The sequence below is a fragment of the Carex rostrata genome, chromosome 3 (assembly GCF_964058835.1).
Source record: "Carex rostrata chromosome 3, lpCarRost1.2, whole genome shotgun sequence".
In the NCBI taxonomy this organism is placed as follows: Eukaryota; Viridiplantae; Streptophyta; class Magnoliopsida; order Poales; family Cyperaceae; genus Carex; species Carex rostrata.
The window spans coordinates 6,838,389-6,859,722 of NC_135920.1; the positions used below are offsets into that span (position 1 = coordinate 6,838,389).

The following is a 21,334-nucleotide window of genomic DNA, read 5'->3' on the forward strand; positions in this document are numbered from 1 at the left end:
AACCCTTTGAGACCTCTCCTTGACTTCGCCAACCCAAAAGTTTCCTTTCATGTTTCATCAAAACAGCCTCTTTGTTGCTAAAACCGCTATATAAACCTTTTCTTTGTCATTACCAAACTGACAGAGAAATTAGAAGGAGACAGATCAAATTTTAAAAGCACACACAACTCCCTCCATAGAGAGTACAGACCCCCAACATAACAATTTAGAGGATCGAGAAGCAACGACCAAGAGTGAAAGAGACGGGCTCAAATGGGGAACTGTCAGGCAGCAGAGGCCGACATGCTGGTGATCCAACATCCTGGTGGCAGGATGGAGCGATACTATTTGTCGATGACAGCTAGCCAGGTCATGGCAGCCAATCCGGGGCACTATGTAGCTGTCATAGTAACCGCACCGTTGTCATCCTCCTCAGCCTCAACTGATCCATCTGGCAAAAAGAAAGGCACTGGTGGTACTGGTACCACCTCAGTGCAGTTGCTCAAGTTGCTCAGCCCTGATGACACCTTGTGCATGGGCCATTTCTACTACCTCGTCTCCTTTGAAGGTACGTCACAGAGTTTGTATTGCTTGGCAACTATACAGATGTTTATTGACATTTTCATGTTATAATCAAGAGCGCTATATTTTGTTCAATATGTTCCTTCGAGATATCATTGTTCAAATTAAGTTTTCTTTCTCAATGTATGAACTCATGCAGATGTACTTAAAGTGTTCGGATCGAAGAAATGCGTAAAGCTGAGCAAATTGCTCGCAAAAGAAGAGAGAAGAAAGAAGAGTAAACGTGAAGATGGTGGCAGAGGCGGGAACGATGTAAAGAAGGACAGCTCGCCGGAGACGGTAAATAATTAATTAAATTTTTTTATCATTTATATTGTCAATATTTTGTGAATATCTAGTTGCTTTTTTCGGGGGCATGGTTGTTTGTTAGCTGTTCCATTAATTTCGCTTTACTCTAATCCTTACCAGTAAACCTTTGCTTCCAGCTGTTGCTATCCAAAACAAAAAAGCATTAAATCAATAACTTCCAAAATCTAAGACAAAACCTTTTGTTTGTGTCCTATGATACATAGTTAATTAGAATACAACAAAGAACACATATTACTTGTTGCATAATTCTGCTCTGTTTCATGATTTCATGAGAGCCGACAGAAAGGAAATTTCCATGTGACTCTAGCTACCTTGTTTTAAAGGTGAAAAATAAAATAAAATAAACCCGTGTTTTTCTTTTCTTTTCTTGTTTCTTTCAGTAAAAGGTTTAGACCTTTTCATAATTTTCCAGGTTTTAGGGGTAAGAGCGCTTGAATTCCAGGTTCCCGGTTCTATTGAAAGTCCAAAGAAAAAATTAACAAAAATTCATTTGAAGTAACATTTTACATTCACCAAAGTTCAAAACTTCAAATGAATAAAAGAATATGAAGTACATTTAGAGAAGTTAAAAAGGCAAATTTATCTCTTCAAAATGTTCCAAAATAATTCATGAAATCGTAAGATATCTCATTCGGAACAGAACATGATATGAAACAAAAATAGATAGGTAGAAATTGTAATTAAAGCATGTCAAATTATTTCTTGCCAGATTTACCAAAAAATAATAATATATATATAAGAAACAGATTGGCAACGGTAAAAGCAAAACACTGTAATCTAAATGACTAAACATAGTTGTAATTATTTAAAGACAACGTCAGAAATTTAATATTGAAGAGACTGAATAAATAAGTGCTCTGTAAATTATTTTATGAGATGGAATAGTAGTATAAAATTTTGTAAAAATTATTTCTTTTAAAAATAAAATATTTTCCCCTCCATTTCTTGTTCGGACTGGAGGGATGGGGAGTCATTTTCTTTCAATTTTAATTAGTTCCTTTCCAAACCGCGGAGCATATTAATCAATGAAGCAACCTTGGATGTACATAACTCGAGACTCTTTGCTTAGAACTAGGGATAGAACAGGGATAGTTAACCACACGGGGAACTATTGTATATTAATCGCAATCTTATTTCACAATTAGTGTATGTACTCGACATCTTTTGTAAATAACTCTTCTTATTAATACAACTGTTGCTCGGCAAATTGCCACAACCTTCAAAAAAAAAAAACAAAATTCACTTCATATATTTAACAAGTCCTGTAGTTTTCAAACGCAACTAAATATTTTTTTTTGAAGTACAAAATCAACTGCATTTTAAATTAAGCTCATTTATGTTTATAGGCCGAGTCATAGAAAATTGACTATGACACGGACACGGGACTGATTCGTCGACGTCTCCTATTTTCGGTGTCTCTGTCCCACTAGCTACCTTCTCTTCTCATTTTTAATTTTATTTCCACTGTATCACGCCATAATTTTCCAATGGTAGTTAATAATCCTGCACACACACATTTATATCCCGACGCTACCAACCACCTCAAATTGACGCACACAAATACAAGACGGAGAAAATAAAGTATCGTTGTCAAGTGCTATATTATAATATGGGAGGTTGACTAAGATTAAAATGATAATTTCTAAGTCTTGATGTCGTCAATTAGTTTTTATGATTTTAAAGTTGAAGTGATTAACATGCTTTTTTTTATATTAAAATGTACTTGGAGATCAAATTTTATATTTTTTGAAAAAAATTTTGTAAGAATTTTTAAAAATCATTGTTTCGGATAATAAAAAATAAATAAATAAATATGAAAAAACAGTGATTTTTAAAAATTCATAAAAACTAGTAAAATAATTTAAAAAATATAAAATTTGGTCTCTAATATATTTTAATATGGAGAACATGTTGAGAACTTCAGTTCGATTATTTGAATTTTGAAAACCGTAAATATAAATTGGTAGCATCTAGACTGAGAAACTATTATTTTGATCTTAGTCAACCTCGTAATATAGACATTAACAGAGGCAGAGTCAAACTTTCAAATTATGGTGGTCAGTTATATATATATATATATATAACTATTGTGAATGAGACTAATTTTACATTATCCGTAATATTTTATTCTAAACTGTATAGAAAATAAGGTATTAATATAAAATTTTGGAAAAAAAAAAAAACGAGAGTCAACTTATCCTATTTCTTAAGAATGGCTTATGTCACTGAACATTTATGTCATTCATGTGAGAGTCAATTGACTCCATTTCGAAAGAACTCATGTATTCCATCATGAGTCCGATTAGTCTGAATTTCTGATCGGACGGTCCGGATCAAAACTCAAAAAATGAGTTACTGAGATACAGACTTCAAGGACCAGGCCGATAATTAATTAAGTAGGTTAATAAAAAAAATTAGGTATACATGATTAATTGAATATGCTTTTATATTGTTTTTCTTAAATCAAGATTGGATCATTGGATATATTTTTTAGCCCACTTGCCCGAATAACGAAGGCGGTGGTGGGTCTTTGTTGTTAGTTTCCATCATCCAACAACACACAATAAAATATGACGTGAATTATATGTAAGCATTAATTATTTTTATTTTCATCCTAAAATTATATGTAGATATAATTTGATTCAAAATAATGTATTTCTCTCTCTAAATGTACATTTTCATGTTTATTCTTCTAAATTAGTTAAGACCACGTCACAATGGCAGTAATTATGTCTTAATTCAAATAGACAAATGTGTACTGATATAATATATGAAGGAATCGAATCTCATAATTGAAGTATGAGTTGTGTCTTCTTAAAATTCAGATACTCTTCATATTTTGTTTATGACCGTTCAAATTTTGAATGGATGAACGTATGGATCCTGTTAGAAAATTTCTTTTGCCCAGATGTGAGCAGGAGATTCAGTTCTATATACAAATGTGTATTAGTATGATACTGAATAATATTTGGAATTTATCCACACAACAACAAAAAATATGAAATGTGTAAAAGTAAATTTATGGAAAGTGTTCATAATGTGAGATCGTAACTGAGGTTATCATTCCTGTTTAAAAATATAAATTAATTAAGAACTATAACATCCTAGAAAAATCTTTAGAATAGAAAGAAGAATAGAAAGAGACAACATTAGTTGCTAAATGCCAAAGCAATGAATTGAACAGGATGACACGCATGTGGTCACATAGGATATATACTAGACGCGGTACCGGTCGGTTAGATCACTAAGCGGCAAATGAATAAATTGACCATCATCATCATCATCATCATCATCATTATTATTATTACTAGTACTAGTATTTCTTTGAAACCATTCATATTAAGTTATTAACTGAAATTAAAGTAACGTAACAATGTGGTTATTCATTTTTTTCCATACCCTTTTTTGTGGAAAAATATGGCCTGATCTTTTAATTTATTGTTAGGGCTTAAGCTGTTATTTATTTATTTATTTGGCAACCGTTTTTTCAGATTTTTTTTTCCATAACCTTTTCAGATTTTTTTATTATAAATTATATATATATATATATATATATATATATAGAGAGAGAGAGAGAGAGAGAGAGTTGGGCTATGATGAGTTGCGAAGTAAAGCGACTATTTTACTTCACACTCATATTTTGCGATTTTAAAGTTCAAAATGTCGATCAGAACCGCTCAACATGATCTCCATATTGAAATGTGCTTGGAGACCAAATTTTACATTTTTTTGAATTTTTTTACTATTTATTAAGCCACTTTGAAAATCGCTGATCCAGCGGTCCATAAATTTTTATTGTTTTTACTGTTCACCCGGATTTTCAGATTTTCAAAGTGGCTTAATAAATAGTAAAAAAAATTGCAAAAAATGTAAAATTTAGTTTTCAAGCATATTTTAATATAGATTAAACATCTAACGATTTGGATCGGCTATTTGAATTTTGAAAATGAAGATATTGCGTGAAGTAAAAACGTGTTTTACTTCACAACTCACCGTAGCCTTACTCTCTCTCTCTCTCTCTCTCTCTCTATATATATATATATATAGATAGATAGATAGATAGATAGATAGAGAGGAGGAGGGGGGGTAGCACAATTGGCTAGGAAAGAGTCATAGGGTTGTTGTACCCAAAGGTCGATAGTTCGATTCTCTCTCACGACTTCGCAGCTTCTGCAAATGTTTTCAAGAGAGAGAGAGAGAGATGAGACATTGCAATCTATAGACATACATCTTTGTGCATTGGACTATAAATCACTGGATTTAAAGTCCAAATTGCCGATTCAAACCATTCAACTTGTTCTCCATATTAATATGTGTTTGGAGATCAAATTTTATATTTTTTGAAATTTTTTTACTATTATTTTATATTTATTGAAAATCGTTGTTTTTCAGACAAATTTAGATCATTAAAAAACAACGATTTTCAATAAATCTAAAAAAATAGTAAAAAAATTTCAAAAAAATATATAATTTGGTCTCCAAACACATATTAATATAGAGAACAAGTTGAACGGTTTGAATCGACTATTTGAATTTTGAATCCGATAATTTATAGTCCAATGCACAAAAATGCTTATACATTGTAATGTACCGTAGCCCATCTCTCTCTATATATATAAATGAGAATTAATTGATCTCTATTTATTGTTTATATATAGATCTGTCTAATAAATTATATTTTATTAGAGAGATCTAATATCAATAGTTATTGGTCAAACTTTTTATTTTTATCATTAAAAAATATAAAGAAATTAATTATAAATTTTGATAAATTTTATTTTTGATACAACCGCAACCGCATTAGAGGGCGGGCACCAACATTTTTTGACTGAAAACCAAAGCTTTGACAAAAAAATTGTTTTGATTGGCCAAAACAAATTGTGGAGCCCACAAAAATCAAAGAATTTCTTTTTTGCTTTGTAACAGAGAACCTGCAGCTGGGACCCATAAAAGAGGGTTATGTTCGATCTCAGCTTTGATTTGACCAAGGAAAAAAGAAAATACTGTGTCCGCTATTTAAAATAACGGACACTCAATTAATATCCGTTTTCTAATGTTGCAGCTATATTAAATATGAAATTGATCAGAATTCGTAGTTAATTATATATATTATTTTAATAGTAAAAAAAATTGGAGTTATTGGAATAAAATATTATAGAATTCTTTGATTTTTTACTTAAATTAACAAATTTAATTGTTAGGTATATTTTATACCATCCTAATTCCGTGACTATAAAAATCATATAATTTTTACTTCATTTAGATCGCCCAAAAAAATAAATTAAACTGTTAATTCGATTTGTTAATTTGTTAACTCTTACATACCGAAATGAATTTAAAATAGTACAATTTTGTATGTATACATAAATGTATGATATGTATAATGAAGACTCAAATGCTCTATTTTTTTCATGTCACACTCATATTTCACATCTTTATCTCCGATTTTAAAGTTCAAACATATAATCCGAACCACTCAACATAATATCTACATTAAAATGTTTTTGGAGACTAAAATTTATAATTTTTTTTTTTTTTTTTTTTTACTATTTTTTAAGATAAGTACAAGATCACTGTTTTTCAGAAGAAAAAATTTGGACCATCTAAAAACAGTGATCTTGTATCCATCTAAAAATAGTAAAAAATATTCAAAAAAATAGAAATTTTGGTCTCCAAGTACATTTTAATATGAATATAATGTTGAGCGGTTAGAATTGTGCCTTTGGATTTTAAAATCGAAGATAAAGATGTGATATGCGATTGGAGCATGAAAGCAGATTCCACCAATTAGTTTTGTTATTTATAAAATAGTTATTTAAAAAACAATTTAAGTAGAACTAATTTGGCACCAAAATCTTTAATATCAGATTCCACCTCGATTTGTTATTTATTTTCTTTACCAGGAAAATATCACAAATAGAAAGCAGCTTGACCCATTACCTACCCAGTACACGTCTATCAATCACATTGAAATGTAATGCATTTATTCACCAAACTAAATAGAATGTCTATTCCAAGTCGTAATCATAAAAAACTAATAGAGCTTTTCATGCACATGAGCATTTTATTTTATCATGCAAAAAAAAAAAATAATAATAATGCTCATGTGCATGAATAGCTCTATTAGTTTCTTTATGATTACGACTCGGAATAGGCATTTTATTACTCCAACTTTTAGAATTTCTTTAAATGGAACTTATTTTATTGTCAACCTTTACAGTCATTTATTTACTGATACTAGTTTGAAAAAGACTAAATACCCAATTATTAAATGTGTAAATTGAGATTGAATTGTCAGCTTCAAGTTAGCTTTGGTATCAAATGTCATATAAAAATAGCTTTCAATAGGGGTGTCAATGTTATAATTCGGTTTAAAAAATAGAACCGAACAAAACCAATTTAGTATTGCAACTGAATCGAATCGAACCGAATCAGAGTTTTATTTCGGTTTGTTCGGTTCAAACCGAAATATATTAATTTTTTTATTTAAACAATTGATTTATAATAAACTGAAGTATATTTGGTATTAACAAATAAAGAGAATATTTAGAGCAATTGATTAAGAAATAAATCAGGTATTAAGAAATAAATCGGAGCGCTCCGGACCAAATTCATAATATATCAAAGTTCGGTCGGTTCGGTTTTGAAAATTTTCAAATCGAACCAAACCGAAGTTATAATTCGGTTTTAAAAAGCAAACCGAACTGAACTATTAAATAAAAAAAACTGAACCGTTTGGTCCAAACTAATTCGGTTCGGTTCAAAACCGATTAAACTGGAACCAATGAACACCCCTAGTTTTCAAGATGTTAAATGTTAAATTTTATATTTTACATTTTTAGTTATTAATTGGGAACAATTTCATTTTCTCTAACTAAAATATGTTTAATTTGAAACAATTTTAAGCTCCGGATTCATAGGTAATATATTTTCAAGCGAATGCATATTCTCTCAATATTATCACCGATTTATGTTTTGTTTCTGGATTTTTATTTATTTTTATTTTAGTTGGTAATATATAAATCCGTACTACTTTCATGCTCATCGTTATTATTTTTATTTAAATCAGAGCAATTTCTATGAACACGTAATTCTAAAAATTGACATGAATTTGACAGAACATATTTAATTAAAAAATGTTCATTGAAAAATTATGAATTTGACAAAGCTGCATTTTCTCCCGTTTTAATGCTGATTGGGCCTACCATCCAAATTCTGATTGAAAAATGACCCCCAATGAAAAATATTGATAATAATTATAATTACAAGGGAACATAAAAAAATAGAAATTTGGTATAAGACAAAAAAAAAATGCAGATGGTTGATACGTTTTAACAACCGTTTAATGTAAATTCACAAGTGTAAATTTAATAAAGGAGAGCAATAATTGAAGTCTTGTTATATAATTTGCAATTGCAATGTACCAGAAGTTTTGGTCATATGAACTTATGTCCTAACAAGAGCTTAGATCCCCTAAAGTGAGGGATCCGGACTGTATGATCAGAGTTTCCACAAATATTAAAGAGATTGCGTGACTTTTTAACTTGAGTTAGTTTGGTTCAAATTTTAATCGGATGGTCTGAATCTAAACTCAGATGTTGTGTTGCTTTAGGAGACCCAGACCCCCTAACAAACTCGGGTCCAGATCCTCTAAAGTATCTCAAATTTTGAGTTTGGATTCCGGACTGTTCGATGAGGATCTGAGTCAATTCGGCTCATGTTGAATTTTACATTACCTCATTAGTTCATGCAGATTCTGATAGAACAGTCCATATCCAAATTTAAAAAACGCTGGCAAAATAAAAAAGCTCTTCTGAAAGAAATTCAACACCATTTGATGCAATTACTTTTGTGTAGGTGGAAGAATCAGAGAAAAACGAAGATGAGGCTTTGGGACTGGAAATTGGCAATGGAATTGGTGTTAAAAAGTGTGGCCAGTGGAAACCAACTCTGCAAAGCATAGCTGAAGTGGGGCAATAAATGAATTTAATAGCTACCAGAGATGCAGCTACATATATGCTCAGAGTTTCTCCAATTATGAAATTTAGGCTTAGTATCTATTGTAAAAAATGTCCGGTTCACGGTTGTTTGTTATGTGACCTGAAAAATGTCCAAATTAGTTTGTAGATCTGTTGTTGTATTCATGTTTTCGTTTACTTCAATATTTACCTAGGTTATTTTACATGTTTAACAAATTATATATGTTTTTTTAAATCAATTTTAAATATCTGTGAACTTTAGTCACTAAATTGAAGATTGATCCTTACTTCCTTATAAATACCACATGTTTATCTTAGATATACCTTTTTATTTGTCTGTCTGTTTGGTTTATCTTCATTAAATACTATTTCATCTCTATACTATTAAAATTGATTATAGTCGTAACTAAAAGATACCTATTAGCCAAATCAAGATTTTTTTTATAAATAAGGCTCATGCTGTCATGCAGTCATGCTAGTACCAAGAGCAAAATAAAATAAAAGGTAGATTTTAAAAAGGAGTCAGAAAAAAGAGGAGTCATGTGCTGCAAAGAGTACAAAGCAGCAACTATATCAAGTGCCCATGAGGACACGAATCTCAATACAGCCCTGCGGCTCTGCCTGTCTCTTCGACGACCTCTCCATCGAATCCGTATCCTCTCCGGTATTGCAGATGATCACTCTCACTTTACGGTTTGAGATTAAATTTCAACCGGTTTGGTATTCGGACCGCAATAGGGGGCAGTATTTTTGGGCTTTGAGATTCGTGCCTAGTTAAAAAGAATGGTTCAGATCTAGTAATTGTAAAAGATTCCCTTATCAGGTATTGGAGAGGATGTGAATTCCTCTCCATCGGCGCTCAAAAGTCAAAACAACTCCATACGAAGGATACAATGGACCGTGATGGCACATTGACAACCAACTACCGTAGCATGGGTTTTTATGGGCCGTCAGTGAAGTTTCAGGAAAGGTGAGTCTAAAAGAGAATATCTCTCGGAAATTTACAAGGAACGCAAAATTTAGTCCAAAATTTTGCGTGACCAACGTGTCCGGTCCAATTTCAGAAGATATCTCTTGGAAATTTACAATGAACACAAAATTCAGTCCGAAATTGACAAGGAAAAGGTGGGTATAAAAGAGCCCATCTCAGAAATTTACAAGGAACACAAAATTTAGACCAAAATAAGATCTGATGGACCAGTTACCATTACCAATGACAAATTGATAATATAGGCGGTGGCGCGGTGCCAGCCAGGCAAGATTGCACAAAAGCAAAATATTTGGAATGGGGAACGTCGGTGCGATGCCCGTTGGAAGTTGGAACCATTAGATTTGCATCAAGAGTTGTTCAGACAGATTCAAGATTTGTGTGGACCAAGTGCGCACGAATACTGATGCAAATTTAACGGTTCCAATTGAACATTGGATCCAATTTGATCCGATGCCCATCGGACCGACCCGTTTTCTTGAAAATATTCATTCCTTGCGGGTATCTTCTTAAAAAAGTATAAAACGAGGGGGCCATCTGCAAAAGGTAGTTAGCTTAGCCTTGCAGACAAAGCCCTGTCGTCTTTCTCGAGAAAAAAGGAGAAAAAAAAAACTCACTCTTCCCTCCATTTCAAATCTGCTCCCGCTTCTTCTACCAGTTTCATTCTCAACTTTTTCACTACCACACCGCCTCCATTAGAGATGCACCGCTTTCTTCTTCTTCTCTTCTCTCTACTCCTCCTCTCCTCCGCACCTCTCTCTTTCTCCGTCGAGTTCACAGGTAAAACTTCTACTCTAAAAGAGCACAAAACCCATTTTGATTCATCTATCAGTACCATTTTATTCTTACCTGATGCAAATTTTGGAACTATTGCAGTTGATTCTCACCCTTCGAGTCTGGTACTCCCCATTGGAGAGTTCATTGAAGGTTCTCCTGGTTCTCGACCTAGTGCTAAACTAACGTGTAATCGGGTCCACATACGTGGCTACTCCAGGCTTCGTTACTTATCCAAGTACGCCAATGCGTTGAAAATTGGGCTCTCTGTTTCCGAGAGTGATGCTATTTTTCGGCTCCAGACTATCGAACTCTGCCTCCACAGGTCTTAAGATCTCCAAAACCCTAGATTTTCATGAAAAGAAAGAAAAATTGATTTTAAATTGATAATAATGTTTTTGTGCAATCGTAGGAATGCTTCAATTGAGGTGGGGATGTGTCCTGCTTCTCGGTGGCAGAAGCTCTCGAAGAGTTCTTGGGTCCAGTCCATCTCACCTTATGAGCATAGAATCTTGGACATACGAATGCCGCCTGATCCTTCAAGAACAATTGAATTGACTACATCAGAAGGTATATCCCTTTAATTAGTATCACTTAGATCTCTTAAATTGATATTTCTCATTAAAGTTTGGTTGTTACCAGCTAAATAAAATAAGAGTTTGATTATTGTGGAAAATGCTGCCACTTTAGTCCCTTAACAATAGGAGCTTATTTTTTTTCTATTAACTTAACTGAGCTATAACATAGCACAATTATTTGGCTGATATATATGTGTAAACATGTACTAAGGCCAAAAGAATAATATCTATGACTATTGAAGTACCAAATTTCCTTGTTTTGTTAAATTCTGGATGAATGAATACATCCATCGGTATGGTCACTACCAGTACAACTGTAACCAGCATCATATTGTAATGATTTATATCAAACATTGTTGCTAATTGTGCTGATATTTTTGCAATTTGCAAACCACACAGAAGATTTATCATATTTCCAATGAAGACTACCATTTTTAGTTATCTGCAAATTGAATTCAACTATAAGATGAGGGAGAAGATGGGCAAATCTTCCCTATTTATTCTATATTAACTCAATAGCTCTATTCGCACACAGTATCATGCAAACTTGTGCAATAATGGGCGCTGTCTATATTTATTTCATTGATTTTTACATCTTTTTGGATAGGGAAAATAAAAAGAGCTTAATGCAGTAATAGGAAAGTTGTTGATATTTAAAAGAATGTATTGATACCTTCATAGATCAAACTAAGCTAACGGTCCGGTACTACTTCCAAGTGAACCTAAAAGTTTTGGATGTCACTTTCAAATTGCAATGTTGCAAAGAGATGCTACAGTTGATCAGCAAAAAGTCCCAATTTGTAATCACTGACAGTTTATTTAACTTCCTCTGTTGCCAGAGTTTCTCCTGCATCGTGTGATATTTCTAATAGTAGGCGTTATTATGATGCTGTTGGCCCATGCACTCAGCGAATCATTGGTTTTCTACTATGGTGGTGCTATGACAATTGGTATCATCCTTGTGGTACTCATTGTTCTCTTTCAGGTAAGACCTTCATATGATTTATTATATCACGAATGGTTGCTGTACAAGTTTATGTAGTATTCTTCTTTCTGTGTCTTGCTAGTAAATCCTGTTATTTGTTTGCAGGGAATGAAGATGTTGCCCACGGGTCGAAAGAGCTCTCTGGCAATTTTTATGTATTCATCTGTTGTAAGTGCTTTTGAGCCTTGAAAATCATATTCCTTCTCTTTTCTCTTGTATCCTTATTGAATTATATTTTCTTTGACTACAGGTCGGGGTGGCGACCTTTCTGCTTCATTATTTGTCTGGATTTGTTCGAGCACTCCTAATTGAGATGGGAATTGGCGAAGACCTGCACATTCCTGTATGTATGTTTCTATGCTTCTTTTAGGGATTATTGCAGAAAGCACCCATTATTTATCTGCAATTTCAGAATGTACCAATTATTCTTATTATTTGGAGGAAAATGTTTATGATTAAAATGGGTTTATCTGGGTTTTGGGAGTGAACATAATAAGGTCCATTTTGTTCCTGATTAAGTTATCTGAAGATAACTTTCAACCCATTTGGACCTTATACCAATATATGGTATTCTCTTCTAATTCATCACTTCTGAATTATTGGTTCTTTTAATTTTGACTCTTTTTTTCTTTCATTTGGACCTTAATTCTTATCACTTATTTGATTGCCAATTATTGAAATAAGCAGTGGTTTTCTGAAGAACAATGGAGAAAATTTGTCCAAGAAAAAATAAATCTATGACATAAAACATTTGATCCCCTAATAATAGGTATTTTTTGCAATTACCAAAATTTAGGGGATTATCTGCAAATAAAAATAATTAGTTCGCCAGTGCGAATGAAGTTCTGATACCTGTTAACTTGATTCCATCAATATACTTAAAAAATATCTTCCAAATGTATATTACTTGCAGTTGGGCACATTTCTTTTGTTGGGCCTTCTACTAGTTGGAGCGTGGTTTGGTTATTGGAGTGTGCGTAAGCTGGTTCTGACAGAAGAAGGCTCGATCGACTCAAGTGTAGCATATTTTGTTGAATGGTCTATTCTAATCGTTTCTGCCATAACAATTCTCCAGGTATATTACTCATACTCAATGGAAAGCATTTGATATATCATGTATAGCATACCGTTTGTTGCTTCTTGAAAGATTACAAAAAATATATACCTCTCTCTCCTCATATTATAATTATCGGCCATGGAGTCTACTTTGTTTAATCTTTTTGAAATGAAAATTTACTTACTTTCTACAAATATAAAAGGCATAAATCATAAATATTGTAAATATTATACTTCGATGTCTAATTTGGTCATTTTAATTCAAAACTAAGCATGCAGTTGAATTAATTCACATGAGTGATTTACTTTAGAAATATAACAAGAAAAAAAATTCATAGTTATAGTCTAGAATTTGAAATTTTAATTAGTTATAAAAGGAGTGGAGGTCATGATGGGGCACAAAAACTTGGGCATCGGACCCCTTATCTTTGATATATTCCTTTTGGGATGCACTTGGAATCACCCCTTGTATTAGTTTTATTGGTATATTTGAATGATATGTTGCTCCTACATTCAGAGTTCTTTAGGTATAATTCTTTACATTTGAACGAGTTGTTTTATACTGAGAAAAAGTTATCTTTACCTCATGCAGAGTTCCTTAGATATAATCCTTTCAAGTATGGCTTTGGCACTCTCTTTTGTTGTCTTAGCTATATCAAGAACTGAAGGGAAGTTAAGATTTTTGCGTCGCATTTTCAGGTATGTCTGTTTTCATTTGTATAGATTGTTTGTTCTTTAATGGAAATAGGAACAAATTTTATGAATTGTGAGAATTCAGTTGACAGTGTAATCCAGTTAGAACTTAGAAGTAAGACTATCATTTAAGTATGTGATGATGGTTAAATTTAGATTCATAGCTGTTGTGAGCTTATTCATTTGCAAAGTTGTGTTTTCCTAAAAATAAGTTAACAATAATAAGATAAGTATGAAAATGCAAGTCTAAAATTTATCTATACCCTTGAAACTTTTGGACCTAACTTTGAATGATTGAACCTACACATCGTGCAATTGAGAATAGTTAAAATTTGGGCAAACAGGCAAATTCATCTATAAACTAAACATGAGAACAAACAAGTGACATGAAAAAAACTATTACTTACCTTTATCTGATAACAGCTTTAATGTTTCTACTTTTTTTCTTTGCCTTTTTTTTCTGTTACTTTTTTGTGACTGCAGGAAGATATTCAAGACTACTAAAGGAACTGTTGAAACATCCAAGTACTCCTATTCGCAATATTCAAGTATGTTACACAGCCCAGAAACCGAGCCTACTGACCTTTACAGCTCATATCTAAGGCGTGCTTCGTTCAGGTCACCTTCTTCAGGTACAACTATCCCCTTCTCCATTTGAGCGCACCTCTGCACAATTATCACCGATTTTTTTATCGGTAGCATAAACGAATATCAAAATTAACCTTTACCATCGATTTCGGACAATTTTTTTTTATACCACACTACTGAATTATTCATCTGTCAAAATCTGTGTTATGAGAGGGTTGGTTCTTCTATAGATGATACCGCAGGTTTCGGCTGCTGAATAATTCAGCAGTTGTGGTATAAAACAAAATTATCTGAAATCGATGGTATAGGTAATTCTTTTTTCTTTTTTTTGCTTCGAATATTTTTTTTGGCAATTATCAGCTGCTTTTTCTTTTTATTTATAATTTTATTGTCTTGCAGGATTGAAGAAACCCATACGAAAACCAGCCGGGGAGGAAACCTACTATTCCAGCTTCCATGATACACCGGAGAGGAAACAATTGTCGAAAGAAGAATGGGACTCATTTACAAAAGAGCACACTGACAGAGGCATGAAGGAACTGGTATCATCGCCTGAGTTCAGCAAATGGGCTCTCGAGAATGCTGATAGGATCTCAGTGACACCACGGGAAAAAAACAGCAGTCAGAAGACGAAACAACAGCAGCGTCTTTTCAGTTGGTTTTAAACAGGTGTCGAGTTTCACATTGGGTTGTAGCCCTGTAGGTGTAGGCTGTAGGTTAGAAGTCAGAACTATTTGACTGAGATTATGTAAAGCCATTGGCGTCTAGGCTTTTCTTCTTCTTTATTTTCGTTTTCTTTTTGTTTATAAATTTGTGATGGGTCTGTATTATAGAGGGCTGACTCGTGAGCTCAAGAGGTTTTTCTGAGATTTGTGCCCCAAGGTATGTGTATTGATTATTTTGAAATACACGATGATGCTTTTAGAGGAATACTAAGTAACTTGGTAACTTGTATGTTTGGAGTTCTTTATTGTCTCAGAGGCCCGTAGGCTTTTGGAGTTATTAAAAATATGTATCTTTTGAAAATTGGTTGGCTCTAATTCAAATGTTTCATGTACATGGATAACAGGATAAGACATGTATGGGTAATGCCTTTTTGTTTTTCTCATCGGGTGTGGATATGAGTAATTTTTTCTTTTTTATTGGGAGAAAGTGTACGGATAAAAATTTATCATCTCTCTTAGTCTTACCATAAATATAAATGGATAATTAATAAAAAATAGAATTATATATAGACGTATATTCATATGGAAATGAGACATGACATGATATAGGTTTATTTATGATTAAAATATATATTATGATAAAACTATTAATGTTTTTTTTTTTTCATTTTTCTCATTTATTTTTTCTTCATCGTTTTTTGAAAAATATTTTATTGGAACCACAAATAGGTGGTGTCAATGGCATCCTCTTACTGCTATTTTATTGGGCATATGAGTAAAGATTTTTTTTTATTAGTTTAATGTGTATGGGTATAAAAATATTTTCATCCTATCCATATCGTACGTACCAGTCAAATTGGGTATAAAAATATTTTTTTTTATTTGTTTGTTTATGAATTTATATCCTCGAATAAGAATTCGCGTCTTCACAGTTAAAATAAGTTAGTTTCAGATTAATTTTCTTAATGTTAGTTAAGAGCACTTCTAGATGGATTTATTATTTGTGTCAAATTGGAGAATTTCAAACCTACCAAGGAAGGTTCCTATAATCCTATCGGACCGGAATACAACTTCCCCAGTTGATAGCAAATTTCAATTCAACTCTGGATAGCCCATAAGAAAAAAGAAAGAAAGAAAGGGACAACCCGTAACTGGTAACTCGGTTCCCAGCAAATAATTTAATTCAAACAATTACATCTAGTCAAATCTAAATTTTGCAATTAAATAGCATCAAATACAAGGATCCTTTCAAGAGAGTTAGGTCATGAGACTCATGACCCGTCAACTTAATTTAGGTATTAAATTATTAAAAAAGTAAAGGAAAAGTTAGGAATTCATTATTTTTAATTTTTCGAACAGCTTAATGCGGGTCCAGTGTACACAACATTTCTTTTTCTTAAAAGCTGAAAGGATCTTCTGTGACATTTCCCCGAGCGATGGTTTATATCGTTGGATGTGAACACGCGTACTCTTGCGTTACTTCTTCAACCAGATGATTTTTTTTATTGTTTAATTGTTTATCTCCTTTCAATTCATTATCCAACAATAACAATTGTAAATGTTTACGAAGAAGGCCTGACCTCAAATCCTTTGCTGTGCTGCAATCTTTTTGACCGTTTGATTGCTTTCAGATTCACACAACAATACATCAAGCTCAAATTTTTTTTTTGTAAAGAGTACCATAAATGACGGAGATTGTTTGACCCCGCAACACACGGTGATTTATGCATCTTTCTTTTCTAACATACTCAAAGACTTACTATGTACAAAAAACTTAAAGATAAATATAAAAAATAAGAGGCTGATAGGAAAATTTTAGCTACCTGGAGATTAGGCCTCTTAAGTTTAGAAGCATCATTCTCAAAATAGAGGACGGTTCAAATGCCTCCTCCATTTTTAAAAACTTAAATAACTCAAAGTTTAAAACTTAAATGTTAAAATAAAATCGTTAGATGTGATCTATGTTATTTTCTCTATGTCCTCATAAAAAATTATCACATTTTGATTTTGCTTTTATGTGAATAAATAAGTTAAAAAATGAACGTCTAGAAATTATCCACATTAATATACATTTTTACAAGCTCAAGATGACAACCAAAACAAAATTGAAATGCCATAATTTGTTATACATGCATAGATAAAATGATGTAATTCATATCTAACGGTTTTATTTTGAGTTTTAAGATTTAAATTTTGAGTTATTAAAGTAAAAAAAAATGAAGGTATGATGGAGGCACAAAAAATAAAGGCATTTGAACCCTCCTCAAAATAATATGTTCAACACGGAGCGCTTTGCTACCTTGGTTTTGTACATTACAAACCGTGGCATAGAAAAGCGCGAGGAAAGATGGGGAATTTAAATTGACCATATTTTTTAATTATAGTAATAAAAATATCAAATTATAGAAAATAAAATAGATTTTTTTTCCTCTATCTTACGGATAAGATCGAACCAATAATTCACATCCATCGGATATCTACTGGAACAAAATTAATCGTTCAATCTCAGTAGTTTATGTAAGTTAGCACGTTATCACTATAGGAAACCCTAAAACCACTGAATGGTCCCAGTAGGGAATGAAATACACAAGTCACCATTGAGAAGAGAACAATCACTCTGATTTTTCACACAGTGTGGTTGCTGGTAAGATTAATTGTAAAAATCGAAGAGACCATAATAGTTTGGTTCCATTCATTTATCAAAAATAAAAAAGTCATTTTGTTTTCAACAAATTAATTCTTGTTGTAAAATTAAAGATAAAGAAAGTAAACAAGATATTGAGAATGCATAACAATGGCTATCTTTTATTGATATGTTTTTCTTGTGTGTATCTCTTTCACATGAGAGGGAGAGAAGAATATATAGAGAAAAAGAATAACAATCTTAGAAACAATCTTCTAAGAAAATCAGGAAACATTATTATGAGAGAATCAGGAAACAATCTTATGAGAAAATCAGGAAACAATCTTATGAACATCCACATAAATCATAATTAATTTGATTTATAACACTTTCCCTTGGATGTTCATATTTCATTATACGCTGTTAATATAATACTTCAGGATCAATATTAATATGATACTTCAGGACCATGCCTCATTAAAAACGTTACCAAGAAAAATCCATTGGGATAAAAACTCGGTTAAGGGAAAAAGAGTACAGTGCGTATAATGCTTCCCCTTATTTTGATATCATTAAACATCCTTCAATCGATGTAGACCTATCTTCTTTGCGAGTTGTACAAAAACCTTTGTCGGTAAAGATTTTGTAAATAGGTCTGCCAGATTGTCGATTGATCGGACTTGGCAAACATCTATTACGCCTTCCTTTTGTAGGTCATGTGTCGAAAAGAACTTGGTGCAATATGTTTAGTTCGGTCTCCTTTGATATATCCTTCTTTCATTTGTGCAATGCATGCTGCATTATCTTCATGTAGCGGAGTAGGATTTGCCTTGATGTTTTCAAGTCCACATTCTTCTTGAATGTTTTGAATCATTGATCGTAACCAAACACATTCTCGACCAGCCTCGTATAAGGCGATTAGCTCGGCATGATTTGATGATGTTGCCGTAAGAGTTTGTTTTGTCAATCGCCATAAAATTGCAGCTCCACAATAGGTGAATACTTATCCTGATTGGGATCGTGCTTTATGTGGATCCAACAAATATCAAGCATCTGCATATCCAATTAAATTGGATTTTGTATCCTTTTGATAGTATAACTCCATATCTCTAGTTCCGCAGAGATACCAAAATACTTGTTTAATTCCATTTCAATGTCTTCTGGTTGGTTTGGAACTATATCTCGCTAACACATTTACTGCAAATGAGATATCGGGTCTTGTATTATTTACAAGATATAATAATGCCCCGATTGCGCTTAAGTATGGCACTTCAGGACCAAGCACTTTTTTATTATTTTATTGCGGGCGAAAATGATCATTTTCTGCATTTAGCGATCGTACGACCATTGGTGTGCTCAAACGATGAGCTTTATCCATATTGAATCTTTTTAATATTTTTTTTCAACATAATTTGCTTGATGGATAAATATTTCATTCTTTAGATGTTCGATCTGCAGGCCGAGACAAAATTTTGTTACAACAAGGTCTTTCATCTCAAATTCATTATTTAACAATTTTGCAGTATTCTCAATCTCTTCAGGAGATCCAATAATGTTTAAATCATCAACATACACTGCAATGATTGTGAAACTTAGATTTGATCCTTTAATGAAAACACACGGACTAATTACATTATTTTTATATCCTTCTTTTAGAAGGTACTCACTCAGTCGATTATACCACATTTGACCAGATTATTTTAGTCCATATAAAGATCTTCTTAATTTTATATAGTACATCTCTTTAGGTTTTGATTTATATGGTTCAGGCATTTTGAATCCTTCAGAGATTTTCATGTATATGTTACTATCAAGTGAACCATATAAATATGTTGTTACGACATCCATAAGTCGCATTTTTAGATTTTCAGTAACTGTGAGACTTATTAGAAACCTGAGAGTTATCGCATCCACTACAGGTGAATACATTTCTTCATAATCGATTCTAGGTATTTGTGTAAAGCCTTGCTTTATATCTCACAATCTCATTTTTCTCATTTTTTTTATGACAAATACCTATTTGTAACCTACAGGGTTAACATCTTTGGGCGTTTGGACTACAGGTCCAAATACTTGTCATTTGTCTAATGAACTTAATTCTGCTTGTATGACATCTTTCCAATTAAGCCAATCATTTCTATGTCTACACTCTTCTAGAGTTTTGGGCACATTATCTTCTTCGTTTATAACATCGCTTGCTATAGCGAATGCAAAGATTTCATCAACATGTGTTGCAATTCTATTTAATATAGTACCATGTGTTACATAATTTATAGAAATCTCATAATCATTTGGTACTTAAGTTTCTTTTGAAATTTCATTAACCTCTTCTGCGGTTTTATAGATCTTCGAAAGTTTTACCATTAATCTCTTCTGGGATTTTATATACTTCTTCAGGAGTTTACTGTCAACCTCTTCTGGGGTTTCATTGACTTCTTCAGGAGTTTTACCATCAACCTCTTCTGGGTTTGGACCAACTGCTTTATTCTGCTCTTTCCTTTTACATGAATTTACATCCTTAGAACTAAGTAATCTTCCACGTTTTCTATGCACATTAGATTCATTAGATATTTTTGTAATGTCAATTCGAGCAGGTACGTTTATAGCTAAAATATATGATTTAGTAACTCTATTCATATCTGTCAATGTATCAAGCAATTCATTTGCAATTCTTTGCAAATTTATGATCTTTTGAACTTCAAGTTCACATTGACTACTTCGGGGGTCAAGATAAGATAAGGATGAATTCCAAGTTACTTGTTTATCGAGTTTTTGTTTTTCTTCCCCTAAATTTGGGAATATTGACTTAAAATGACAATCAGCAAATCTTGCTGTAAAAACATCTCATGTTAATGGTTCTAAATATTTAATAATAGAAGGAGAGTTAAAACCAATATAAATTTCCAGTCTTCTTTGAGGTCCCATTTTTGTGCGTTGTGGAGGAGAAATTAGAACATATACAACACAACCAAATACCTTTAGATGAGACAAATTTGGTTCTCTTCCAGAGACCAATTGTAACGGGAAATACTTATGATCGGCAGATGGTCTTAATCTAATGAGTGCAGTAGCAGGTAATATGGCATGTCCCCAAGCAGAAGACGGTAAACTAGACCTCATGAGTAATGGTTTAGCAATTAATTGTAATCTTTTGATCAACAATTCTGCCATACTATTTTGTGTATGAACATGGGCCACTGGATGTTCTACCATAATTCCAATAGACATGCAATAATCATTAAAAGTTTGAGAATTGAACTCACCTGCATTATCAAGCCGAATTCTTCTGATTTGATAATCCGAAAAATTAGCTCTCTGATGCGCGCAAAAGCGTATGCACAAAGTTTCAGTACAATGAGATGTATCTTTTAAACCTTTAATACGTGTTTGAGTTGAATTGCAAGTGCACAATTCTATCAAAGTAGTATTTGGGGTGTCGAACCACAGGGAGTACGATAAAAACTTAGTTTAAACTTTAGTAATAAATTTCAGAAAATAAAAGGAAAGTAAAGTGCAACAAAAGTAAATTGGGGGG

General features: G+C 32.5%; 3 protein-coding genes across 3 annotated transcripts in view; all 3 read left to right on the plus strand.

The window, feature by feature from the left end:
- On the plus strand, positions 1-9,119 carry LOC144551192 (DUF4228 domain protein). The gene is made up of 3 exons (XM_078299060.1): positions 1-547; positions 701-840; positions 8,728-9,119. The coding sequence occupies exons 1-3, from the start codon at positions 253-255 to the stop codon at positions 8,848-8,850; spliced, it is 558 nt and encodes a 185-aa protein (XP_078155186.1). The 5' UTR covers positions 1-252; the 3' UTR covers positions 8,851-9,119.
- The window catches only part of WIH1 (cysteine-rich TM module stress tolerance protein), a 27,507-nt gene continuing 7,977 nt past the window's right edge, over positions 1,805-21,334 (plus strand). The window contains exon 1 of the mRNA XM_078299061.1: positions 1,805-1,809. The gene's annotated coding sequence lies outside the window, so the exon portion shown is untranslated. The remainder of the gene's footprint in view (positions 1,810-21,334) is intronic.
- Positions 10,381-15,443, plus strand: LOC144551191 (transmembrane protein (DUF2215)). Its single transcript, XM_078299059.1, has 10 exons — positions 10,381-10,617; positions 10,714-10,936; positions 11,024-11,181; positions 12,029-12,174; positions 12,280-12,342; positions 12,425-12,517; positions 13,088-13,249; positions 13,823-13,929; positions 14,407-14,555; positions 14,911-15,443. The coding sequence occupies exons 1-10, from the start codon at positions 10,539-10,541 to the stop codon at positions 15,174-15,176; spliced, it is 1,446 nt and encodes a 481-aa protein (XP_078155185.1). The 5' UTR covers positions 10,381-10,538; the 3' UTR covers positions 15,177-15,443.

Coding starts and splice junctions, on each gene's coding strand:
- LOC144551192 (XM_078299060.1), top strand. CDS start 253: ATGGGGAACTGTCAGGCAGCAGAGGCCGACATGCTGGTGATCCAACAT. Junction 548..700: donor CTACCTCGTCTCCTTTGAAG/GTACGTCACAGA, acceptor GAACTCATGCAG/ATGTACTTAAAGTGTTCGGA. Junction 841..8,727: donor AGGACAGCTCGCCGGAGACG/GTAAATAATTAA, acceptor ACTTTTGTGTAG/GTGGAAGAATCAGAGAAAAA.
- LOC144551191 (XM_078299059.1), top strand. CDS start 10,539: ATGCACCGCTTTCTTCTTCTTCTCTTCTCTCTACTCCTCCTCTCCTCC. Junction 10,937..11,023: donor ATCGAACTCTGCCTCCACAG/GTCTTAAGATCT, acceptor GTGCAATCGTAG/GAATGCTTCAATTGAGGTGG. Junction 11,182..12,028: donor TGAATTGACTACATCAGAAG/GTATATCCCTTT, acceptor CTCTGTTGCCAG/AGTTTCTCCTGCATCGTGTG.